The sequence below is a fragment of the Dryas octopetala genome, chromosome 7 (genome assembly GCF_963921425.1).
Source record: "Dryas octopetala chromosome 7, drDryOcto1.1, whole genome shotgun sequence".
In the NCBI taxonomy this organism is placed as follows: Eukaryota; Viridiplantae; Streptophyta; class Magnoliopsida; order Rosales; family Rosaceae; genus Dryas; species Dryas octopetala.
The window spans coordinates 16,701,602-16,713,723 of record NC_141372.1 but is presented as its reverse complement, the minus strand read 5'-3'; the positions used below and the strand labels follow the sequence as shown (position 1 = coordinate 16,713,723).

General features: G+C 34.8%; 1 protein-coding gene and 1 pseudogene across 1 annotated transcript; both read left to right on the top strand.

Annotated features, from left to right (window-relative positions):
• Window positions 1–1,352: 1,352 nt before the first annotated feature.
• Window positions 1,353–4,104, top strand: LOC147280138 (uncharacterized; annotated as a pseudogene).
• A 2,231-nt stretch (window positions 4,105–6,335) lies between these two features.
• LOC147280137 (protein-protein interaction regulator family protein) lies at window positions 6,336–11,644 on the top strand. Its single transcript, XM_086249987.1, has 10 exons — window positions 6,336–6,475; window positions 6,568–6,678; window positions 6,856–6,921; window positions 7,263–7,424; window positions 7,511–7,624; window positions 8,400–8,471; window positions 9,834–9,917; window positions 10,036–10,136; window positions 10,482–10,566; window positions 10,944–11,644. Exons 1-10 carry the CDS (start codon window positions 6,398–6,400, stop codon window positions 11,328–11,330), a joined length of 1,260 nt encoding a protein of 419 aa, XP_086106113.1. The 5' UTR covers window positions 6,336–6,397; the 3' UTR covers window positions 11,331–11,644.
• The last annotated feature ends 478 nt before the right edge of the window (window positions 11,645–12,122 follow it).

Genomic DNA, 12,122 nt, shown 5'->3' with positions numbered 1-12,122 from the left:
CGGAATGCTCTGTTTGCAAAATAGTTATGCATCTTTGTCAAATGTTGCATGTGAACATGTCTGGATTACATATGACGTAGTGTCATAGATATGCAGTCATAGATATAGGAAAATAAATGTATTGCATATACACGTACCATGTTGATTACTTTAAAACCCATATGAAGTAGTGTCAGACCCATAAGAATCATCCACAATAAAGTCCTCTGGCCTTGGTGAATGACTAGCTAGCATTCCTGCTTTGAGCATGATAGTTATGATGATTGTTAAAATCTGCAATTTTTTTACCACTTACGTGATCACAAGCCGCATAATCATCTAATTGCTTGTATTTCTTAGTGCAATTCGGTTTGTTCGCATCATTCTTGTAGTCAGGGCTTAATTGCCAATTGATAGCATTGCATATCTCCACGATATTATTTAGCTCTGAAGCATGGATACGCCATTTTGGTCCCGTATCCCGTGTCGGGTACAGATACGCATCAGATACGGACCGATACGCCTTGGATACGTATCCAAGTCAACGGATACGTATTTGACTTGTTGGATACGTGTATCCTTTGCTCTAGACACGGGTATCAGATTTTTTGGATACGTTTAACAGCAATTGAAGAAAACGAAGAGAATTTAATTTGGATGAAGGATACGAAGAGTCTCTACATTGAAATCATGAAAACGATCGAGGACTCTGCGTGTCTGCCACAGTGCCACTTCATCATCTTCAGCCACTTCTTCAGTTCTTCACTTATTCTTGCAAACCCAAATTGGAAACCCAAATTGGAGCGCAAAAACCCACTCCAAACGATCGACCTGCACCGCACTGCCGACGATCGACCTGCGCCACACCCAGTTCTTCAGTTCTGCAGCCACTTCATCTACTGGTAAGTGCATACTGGACCTACTGGTGTTTGACTATTTGTTTGTGTCTTTGACTCTTTGTGAACTACTGAACTTTGTGCGTGGTATACTGGTAATATACTAGTTGAGAACTAGAATTGACTAATTGAGATTAAGGAAAGTCGTATAGTGTATACTGGTTGTTTGGTTGATATATAATAATATTGATTATTTCATTATTTGATTGTAATATAATATAATATAAATTATATTATTAATAGCTTGTCACTTTGTCGGCTTGTATATTTGTTTCTTACTTTCTGGACCAGTACAATGTGTATAATATATGTTAATAATATAATGTGTAATATTAGTTAATATATATGTTACCCAGTACCATGTCTAATATTAGTTAATAATATATATGTTTTGCTTGTAATATGTTTCCAAATGAGTTATGCAATATATATTTTTTTATGTTGCTTATATTGTATAAATTATTCATGTTCAGGAAAATGAGTCATTGGGATAATAATGCAAATACTAATGCGAATCCTACTGAGAATATTGAAAGTTTGGTAGATGATCATGCTCCACTGTGGAAGTATGTTAAGAGGCTTGGAAAAATGGGAAACGGAGGAGGCAACACTATGTTTGAATGTAATTTTTGCCAGAAAACTTACAGAGGATCCTACTCTAGAGTCAAGTTTCATTTGTTGAAAATGTCGGGAAATGGGATTGCAAGTTGCAGCAAGGTTAATGATGAAGTTTATGCAGAAATGAAAAAACTTGTGAGAGAGTGTGAGTATAGGTTGAAAAGTGCAGCTCCAAAACAAGTTTCTTTGCCCATAACTGGTTCTTTGGGTTATTCTGTGTCTGTCCATGTTCAGCAAAAGAAGAGACAAGCAATGAATGAGCCCCTTGAAAAAGCTTTTCAGAAGGAGGCTAGAGAAGAATGTGATGCAGAAGTTGCAAGGATGTTTTATACAGGTGGGTTGTCCTTTCACCTTGCACGGAATCCACACTATCGAAACTCATATCTTCGTGCTTCTACACTTCCAGGATATCTTCCACCAGATTACAATGCATTGAGAACTACTCTTTTGCAACAAGAGAAGAGCCACATTGAGCGGTGCTTACAACCAATTAAAAGTACATGGAGCACTAAAGGTGTAAGTGTTTGTAGTGATGGGTGGACAGATTCGCAAAGAAGACCACTTATCAATGTTATTGCAATTTGTGAAAGCGAGCCTATGTTCTTGAAGGCAATTAATTGTGAAGGAGAGTATAAGGACAAACAGTGTATTGCCAACTTCCTTATCGAATCCATTAAGGAAATTGGTTATCAAAATGTGGTTCAAGTAATCACTGACAATGCACCCGTTTGTAGAGCTGCTGGATTACTTGTTGAGGCCAAATATCCTAACATCTTTTGGACACCATGTGTGGTTCACACCCTTAATCTTGGTTTGAAGAGCATATGCTCACCAAAACTAAATGATGATTGGCATGATGAATGTAGTTGGATTTCAGAAAAAGCTGATGATGGTTGGTTCATAAATTTTTTTATTATGAACCATAGTATGAGATTGGCTATGTATAAGGACCACTGCAAATTGAAGTTACTCTCCATTGCTAAAACAAGGTTTGTTTCTAACTTTCTAAGCTCATCCGTGTAATAATATAATGATATATGTTAATAATATATATGTTACCCACTTACCCAGTATAATGTATATAATATATGTTAATAATACAATGTGTAATATTAGTTAATAACTTAATATATATGTTACGCAGTACCATGTCTAATATTAGTTAATAATATATATGTTTCACTTGTCTTCCTTTATTCAATTTGCTCATAATTGTCTTCCTTTAATCAAATAAATTCTTTTTTCCTGAATATTTCATATGCCATGATTTCATATGCCCATGATGTCACTGTGGGCATTTATTTTATATGCCCATGATTTCACTGTGGGCAATTATTTTATATGCCCATGATTTTATATGCCAATTATTTTATATGCCATGATTTCACCTCACGTCAGCCCCCTTTATTTTAATACAATGATATTTTGACTATATGTATCTATTTCAGGTTTGCTTCAACACTTGTGATGATTAGAAGATTTAAGGAAGTAAAGGAAGGTCTACAACAAATGGTGATTAGTCCAAATTGGTCTTTATATAAAGAGGATGATCCGGGCAAAGCAAGAGCAGTGAAGCAAAAGATATTGGATGAATACTTTTGGGATGAGATTGATTATATACTTTCCTTTACAGCTCCTATATATGAGATGATTAGGATGGCTGACACAGATAAACCATGTCTTCACTTAGTTTATGAGTGGTGGGATACCATGATAGAGAAGGTGAAGACAGCTATCTATAGGAATGAGCAAAGGCAACTACATGAACATAGCGACTTCTTTGATGTGGTGCATATCATTTTAGTGGAGCGATGGACTAAGAGTAGCACATCACTACATTGTTTGGCTCATTCTTTAAATCCTAGGTAAGTATTATGTGCTTCTTTCTTTTTAAAGTCTTTAAAATTTACTTTTACTTTTTTTATTATAATTTTATAAAATGATATCATTCTTTACTTATAGATATTATAGTCCAGAATGGCTTCAAGAAGATCCTAGCCGTGTTGCTCCACACCAAGATGTCGAGATTACAAGGGAAAGAAAAAAGTGTTTTGAGAAATACTTTTCGGATTAGCAAGTTAGAAGAAATATCAATGTGGAGTATGCCTCTTTTTCAATGTGCTTGGGTGACTTTGGAGCTATTGATGCTATGAATGATAGGTTTCTCATGGAACCAATGGTGTGGTGGATTGTCCATGGAGCTTCCACACCAACTCTCCAATCCATAGCTTTGAAGCTACTTGGACAACCTTGTTCCTCCTCGTGTTGTGAAAGGAATTGGAGTACATATAGTTTCATTCACTCTTTAAGAAGAAACAAATTAACACCACAAAGAGCTGAAGATTTGGTATTTGTGCATAATAACCTTCGTCTTTTATCAAGGAAGAGCCCAAGCTACAAAGAAGGTGTTACTCAAATGTGGGATGTTGGAGGAGATATATTTGATAACTTGGGTGAAGAAGGTATTGGGATGCTTGAAATTGCTAGCCTTTCTCTTGATGAACCATCATTGGAGGCTACTTTATTTACCGGGGAAGACATTATGAATATTGAAGTTGATTGAGACTTATTTTTTTGTAATTTTCTAGAGTTTGGATATTTTAAATTTGGATGATCTTTTTAAGTCTTTAGAGTTTGAGTGAAATGAATTTGAATTTTTATGTTATTTAAAGTATGTTTTAAATTATTCATATGTTTATTATTATATATTAATATATATTTTTATTTGCCGTATCCATGACGTATCGTATCCTAATTTTTAGAAATTTGCCGTATCGCCGTGCCGTGTCGTGTCGTATCGTATCGCCGTATCCGTATCCGTATCGGTGCTTCATAGTTATTCAGATATGGATCTCCTTCATTGTAGTCGGAAATAACCTTATGTGAATGTTGTGAAGGCTCACATCATGGAGTGCTGCAGCTGTTATCATCTTTAATAATAGCAGAGTTAGACTCCAAAAGGGTCAGATTGTTGTTGGCCATTACAGGAGGATTCAGAAGGCTCCATATCCACATTAAGATTGTTGTACCATGGACAAAAAATAAGCATGATCGGGTTTGGCACGGAAATTGGCATATTAGGAATATTAGAGCCAATAGAATATGGGCGAGGAGAGAGGTAAGTTGGTTGAATCCTTGGGATCTAAAGGAGGCACATTCCCTAATGGTAACAAAGAGTCAAAGTAGCAATCATCGGCTTGTGGCATCATGTTGCCAACAAGATAATCATTCAACGAGAGTGGTTCAATGGGAGGAATGAGATGATCATTGATGGGAAGTGGTTCAATGGAGGGATTAAGATGATGATTAATGGGAAGTGGTTCCACTGGTAGATCGATAACAGGTTTAGGTGGAGCAAATGGACCAAAATTGAATTTTGGTTTAGGTAATTGCTGCACATTGAATGATTTTGCAATGTGAAGGTTGTGAAGGTTCCATTGTGTACAATGTAGTTACTAACCTTTGTTTCATTCTGCAGCAATTACCTAAAACAATGTGCACATTGACTTTTGATTTATCTTAGAAGGCTGTGAAGGTTCCATTGTTTACAATGGATAAAGTAACTACAACAATTGGTTGCAACAAGCTTATAAAAAGATAGAGTAAAGTGAAGTGGAAAGATATTGAAAGTGAAAACAACAAGTGTTCTTATAAGTTCTAAACTGAAGTGGAGCAACAAGTGTCTTAAATTTAATTGTAGGAGGGGTGTTGAAGTACAATTTATGACCAATATTCCAAATACAAAGACAACCAAGTATTTTTTGATTTCTACATATCAACTAGTGGTACCGAAGATATTAAATAGAACTGATGGATCTTAAAAAGGGTTAAGAATAAGATATTAGTAATGAGCATTGCCTGTTGAGGGCAGGCATAGGGACCTGCGCGGGTCCCATCAAGCAATTTCCTACCTGACAAATGCCTAATAAATATAATTGTTTACATTTAATAAAAGGAAATTAAATTGTTTATTTCATGTAATATCATAAGAGACAAATGACAATTATACACAACTTATAATAAAATTAAGGCTCAATTACAATTTACCCCTACGAACTATGAGGATGATTTCAGGATGATCCACAAACAAAAAAATCTTTCAAGCTGGGTATTGATGATTTGTTACCAATGGGCCCAAAAGTACTAGATGGTCCAATCAGTTTCATGAACAAAACTATTACCGAATGAGGTGGACTAGTATCCACAAAAACAGTATCAAAACCCAATTTTTCTTATAGTGCACTTTACAGGTGTTAAACATCATATAAGTTGTGCACATCATACGTGGGTTTACATAATTAAATATAAATAAACAAATGCAAACATATGAATAAAATCAAACTCTAATATCAAGAGTATTGGACATCAGCAACTTGGTTGCTCCATATGACTCTTAGATCTAAAAGAGTTAGAGAAGAAAAAAATATAGAGAGACTATCGTGTTGATAACGTGTTATAAAACTAAAGAAAATAATGAGAGAACATAGAAGAGAATTAGGGAGATACCTATTTATAGGCTTACAATGATAGGATTCTTTAACCACCCATAAATTTGTAAGTCACAAATCATTAATTACTATCATTAGTTCATAGATTACAAAACTATCATTATGACATAAGTTACACAATATTCAATTATAGTAATGATGGTGATCCACACGTTTAAACGTTAAACCTTATGATTTACAACAAAGTTTAAGAAAAAGAAGTCATAAAAACAATTTCTACCTAAAAAGGGTGACTGAGGTAATTTACTCTTTTTTTTTTTTTTTTTTTTTTTTTTTTTTTTTTTATCAACATCCAAACAGTACTAGAAGCTCGAAAACATACATCTTTCCAGTAAACAAAGCAAGACACAACTCGAGGGTTTTTGGTGAACACAAACTCTTCTTCTTCTTCGACTCATGGGAAACGCCGCAGTTGAGAAAACAGAGGAGGAGCTCCGCAAGGAGATCGATGAGCTCCAACGCCAACAGCGCGAGGTTTGCTCTTCTCTCTATCTCTATCTTTCTCTACGATTTTTTATATTTGTGTTTCAACTTAGATTGCCATGTGCGTCTTTGAAATTCTTCAGATTACGGAACGGCTTCGAGACCCTAGAGGACTCCGAAAGGGAGGCGTGTCGGGCGCCGGTCCTCGCAATTTTGCCGCCAATGGTGCTCGTCAGCGAGGCTTTACTCGACCCGTAATATATCCAATTCCTTATTCAAAATTTCATTTCATTTTATTCTCTGTTTCTTTTCTTTTTTCCACTGGAACTAGTTACTATGGAATTTCTCGGGTAAATTTTGCATTTTCTGTCAAAATAAAGGTAGGTCTTAACTGGGCTTTGTATTTTTAATTATTTAAATTGAATTAACAGGCAGATAGGACTGATGTGGAGGACCAACCTCCTGCAAAACGCCGGCTTTCGTCAGCTGTTGTCAAGGTAAGAGCCCTTGCATTTTGATCAATCTAATTATGCTCTTGTTTTGTTTTGTTTTGTTTTGTTTTTGTTTTTTTTTTTTTTTTTTTTCTCTTGGTAGCTGTGAATAAGCTGTGTAGTACCTGAAGCCCAGAATAAGCAATCCGTTAATCTTGAGCTAATCTTCTTGAAAGAACAAAACAGTAATAGTTGTATGAAATTAATGATATTTTTCCCCAAATAAGAAAAGAAGCATATCATTTTGTACTGTTTAGGACGGTTTTTATTTGCTCTTTTGCTCTTCTTTCCAACAAAGTTTAAAATCTGTAATTCCTGTTTTTTTTTTATTTTTTTTTATTAATAAGGTGGAGGATGGAGAAATCACTGAAAATGCTGAAGGGGCCAAGGATGAGAAAAAGAAGGATTCAACTGGGGAGGCGACAGATGATCAGAGCGATAGGAAGCTGTCCAATTCCCAACAAAGTGGCTGGTCAAGGAGGGATGGCAATCATGGAGCAACAAGGAAGGTAACTTTCAAGTCTTGTCTTCGCAAGGAGTGCTGCTCTGGGACCATAAATCTTTATTAACTTCTGAATTGTTGTTTTGTGGTTAGGATTTTGAAATTCCAGCAGCGGATCATGTTCCAAGGGTTTTGCCAAAGCAAGAGGACCCCAGTTTGGTTAATAGGAATAAAAGAATGCTAGGGCAACTTTTGGGGACTTTAGAGGTATGTGTAGAGTAGGTTATTGGTTTTAATTAGCAACAAAGGATTGAACTGATTGTTTAGTTTTTTTAGTCAGAATGCAAACTTTTAATATAGATGATTGGTTAGAACATTTTTATTTTGTTTTCTTTGTTCTTAAAAGTTCTTGTTCAGTGGCTGCTTACCAATGCTGTCTGCAGTTCGTGTATATATTTGAGAATCTACATCTACAAAATCAGTGTTGTACTTAGTGCATAAAACAACTATAGTCAATTAATAGTTCTGGAGCATAGTTAACTTTTTGAGTAAGTTAGACCAATTCAGTTAATCTTACATACATTTGGAAATTGGGTTCTACATCATTTTGTTTACTTTTTTTTATTGTTTTTCTCTCTATTTTCCTTTTTATATTGTTTTTGTTATTATAGTCCTTTTGTCATTCTTGAAGTCCCATAGGACTGATCCCTTAGAATCTGATTCATTTTCTCATTAAGAGAAAGGTATAAAATAAATCAATTTTCAAATAAAAGTACTATACGAGATCTTTGGGTTTTTTATAAATTTTTACAATATTTCTTTTAATGAGAAACAATGCTTTTATTGAACCAACACAAGCACCATATATGGAACGGAGGAAATAGCCATTTGGTCTTCTTAAGGTTTAAAAACCATCAGTTTTTCCTGAAATTTGTTTCCGTAACCGGATTATCTGCATTTATTTTTTTGAAAGTTCAGTTTTGTTTGGCTTTTATTGTTAATCCATATGCTTATGTATTCTCCATGGGTGTGAAACTTCCAGAAATTCAGGAAAGAAGACATGAAACTTTCAGGAACTGAAGCATTCATGCGGAGATCAAATTCATTACAAAGAGTGAGTATAGAAATGACTTGTAGAATAATCAGTCTATTTGACTGTGTGTGTGTGTGTAGTATATCCATGATTTGTAAAATAAATTCAAATTACTTCAAATCATGAGTATACAAATGAATTGTAGAATGCTTATTCTGTTTGAGTATATACCCCTGATCTGTAAATTAATTTTCCTATATGAAGAATATGGTAAGATGGACGTTTTAGGATGAAAATCTATTCATCCACCAGTACCTGACACTCATTTTCATACTTTCAAAAGATTTATCCTCTCTTTTCTTTTGGCCAATTAGTAATGGTGGCCTTTATTATTGTGGGTAGCCTTCCCCCTTCTCATGTTGGTTTAGTACAAGGCCTCCCTCTTACTAAAGAGGAAGAGATACAACTAAGGCTATAGCTAGTAGGAAATTCACTTTCTCCTCTCAAAAATATAAGAGAAAGAAAAATCTGGTTAGCCTTCATTTATTTTTCTAAAAGAATTATGAGTTGTTGTGCATTTTAATTATTTTATATTCAGGTTTCTTTTGTTTTCATTGTTGTTATGCTATATGAAAGTCTGAATGAGTGCATACACTCCTGTAGGTTCTCAACACTTAAATCAATGTGTACATTTAATACCACAAATATACGAAGACCATATATCTAGCTTGATTCTCATCTCCTGCATTTTTTGGCAGTTTCCAAGTCAAGAACCCTGTATAGATTAAAAAAAGGTGCTTTTACAATTGTGGAATTTTATAAGCATGAAATAAATGTTATGAAATAGAAAAATAGTTTGTGCTTTCTGGTCCTAGAGCAGTAATAGAGTTAGTGGGGACTGTAGAATTTGCTGGCGCACGATTCCCTTGTGTATATGGTGTTTTGAGAACACGGAGTTCCCAATTGGGGTACTTAAGGATTACTCACCCTGTCTTTTTGGATTACAAGGAGCCTTTCTTTTGATCCTGTTGGAGTTTCTGAGCAGTCTTGGAGTTCAATTGCATAGGACATTCTGCTGTTCTGATCTCTTTGGAACTTAGCCTCTACTTTTGTTATTTGTTTGTTCTTCTTTTGCTTTTGTGAATACAACTGACTTTAAAGTTTGTACTTTCTTTTGTGAGTAAAACTGACTTAAAAAAAAATAAATAAATAAATAAAAAGAAAGTTTGTACTTCTATAGCTTAATTTCATATTGTATGGATTTTACGATGGATGTTGTTCATTTATATAGAAGTACATACATCTCTAAAGCCTAAACACTAATTTGTGCCACATTCTCAAAACAATTTTTTTTAATTTCTTTCTTTCTTTTCCTTTTATCCGTGAAATATTTTGAGTTCAATGGTGAACCTTTGTAATACCTTCTTGTCTTATTATATCTAGGCTGAGCAAAAAGCACGTGAAGAAAGTGAAAGACTTAGGCAACAGGAGCGTGAACAAATTGCGGAAAAGCGGAGGAGAGATCTGGTTTGTTGTTAATTACCCAATAATATTAACACTTTGACCTCTTAGTGAAGCATCAGAATGAACGTTTGAGGAACAGGATGATCCTTATTCAGTAATGCATGTACTTGTTTTTTGTTAGACTCTACGGGCACGTGTTTCTGCCAAGACGGAAGAAAAGAAATTGGAACTGCTTTTTCTTCAGTGGAGTGAACATCATAAAAAACTTTGCAATTTTATAAGGTACAAGGTTTCCAACTATCAATTTACTTTACTGGTATCCTGTAATAGTAAATTTGTTTTCTTGCTACCATTTTCGACAATTGAGAGTTCTCATGTAATTGTCTCACTACTCTTTTTTTTCCTCCTTTTTGCAGGTTATTTTTAATTTTGGTCCAAAAAAGTGTCCATATTCACATTTTATTGGGACGAAGATAAGTTTCTATTCATATGAGTAGTAGTGTTGAAGCAACTTGATGAGTGGATTTTCCTGCATTATTGTGGGGTTTTAGGTAGAATTTGATTAGAATTTTCCTCTGATAATTTTTTACACATTCATGATTGGTTGTGGGATGTGTTCATTTTCAGGACCAAGACAGAGCCCCCAATATATTATCTGCCCAAGAAACCATTGGATGAGGACACTATCTTGGCTGAGCAGCGAAAAGAAAAGGTGAGTTCCTTGTGACTTGCATAATGCAGGGTCGTCTTTTGAACATTGTGAGACTCTGGGCTTAGTTTTTCGGTAGAAGGCAACTTTTCCTGATTTCACACATGGAAACTGAAAATTTGAGAAGCAGAAAATTAAATATACTTGCGAATCTTGTTACAGTCTGGTATGCTATGTTGCTAGATTGTGAATCAGTACCATTGATTAGGTGAAATTACGTCTGAATATGTGGTCTTGTTTACAGTTTGGCTATTAACATGCCAGATATCTTGCACAAGATCATTCCTCTCTCTTATCTCCTTCTCCCTCTCTCTCTCTATCTCTTTGTGTGTGTGTGTATAATTTTCTTAAGATTCATCTCATACAAACTTGTATGTCAGGAGTTTCTGGAATGGAAAGCTGCAAGAAGGGAGGAACTGACTGAGTATCAGAAGCAGATTGGGGAGCAATATGTTGCAAATGTTGAAAAGGATTTGGAGAGATGGCAAAATGCAAGGAAAGCGAGGAAAGCGAACAATGATATGATGAACTTACAGGAAACAATGGACAAAGAATTGGACACACATAGACTTGAGCATGGTCCCAAGAAAAGAAAGATCCCTGACGGGAGCAACAATGAAGATGAGGATGATGTGGAAGATATCAATGTAGCGGAGGACTACATGATGGATGATGTGCTGGATGTTGATGATAACAGTCGGAGGGGTGATGAAACAGCTAAATCAGATGCAGGCAATACCAGTCCAATTGCGGACAATGTTGATTAGTGGTGATTAAAGCCACCTATCACACCCTTTCTTTCAGGTGAGTCTGTTACTAGGAATATTTGTATTTCTGTAGTTGATTACTCGCTTTCTGTCAGGCAGGTTTCCTCTTGGTTTGTTTACCTGTGTCTTTATTTATTGTGCTCTAGTGTGAACTTATTTTTCATTCTGCCTTCCAAGTGGCATGTGTAACACTGAAAGGGGAAGATTCAGTCTTATAGATATAGCGTAGTTGTTTCTGGTGACAAATTATTTGTTATTTCATATTTGACATAAGAATGAAGCCTACACGGCATTTTTGCCTAATTTAAATTTAATTTAGATATGTTCAAATTCTCTTTTCTTTTTGGGAGGTGATTTTCGCACTTTACTTTTTTTCATTTGAACTCTTTTTATTTTTTAAAAATATTTTATTATATTTTGTTACTTATATTTCCAAATTTATCCTTATGGCTTTGACCTGCAAAATAATTTTTTTTTAAATTTTATCATTTCTCTTTTTAACACATTTAAGTCTTCTTTTAACACGTTTAGATTTAGCCATGTACACCTCTCTTTGTTTTTTTCTATGAACTATACGCCCCTCTTTGAATTATACAACTTAGTAATAATACTTACCATGATGAATAGCTATTCAATAGCTACTAACGAGTTAACGTAGGATGACTAAACTAGAAAATTCTGAAATTTTTTTCATATCATCTTTGTATACCATATCTAAAATTTTTTGCAATTCGGGGTCCATGGTGTGTTGCTCATCCATTTTTAATCATTTACCATCAATCATAGAGGATG

What these genes read in the sequence shown, in the direction of transcription:
- LOC147280137 (XM_086249987.1), top strand. Translation starts at nt 6,398, where the DNA reads ATGGGAAACGCCGCAGTTGAGAAAACAGAGGAGGAGCTCCGCAAGGAG. An exon ending in ATCATGGAGCAACAAGGAAG is followed by an intron (nt 7,425 to 7,510) that starts GTAACTTTCAAG and finishes TTTTGTGGTTAG; the next exon opens with GATTTTGAAATTCCAGCAGC. An exon ending in AAACTTTGCAATTTTATAAG is followed by an intron (nt 10,137 to 10,481) that starts GTACAAGGTTTC and finishes GTTCATTTTCAG; the next exon opens with GACCAAGACAGAGCCCCCAA.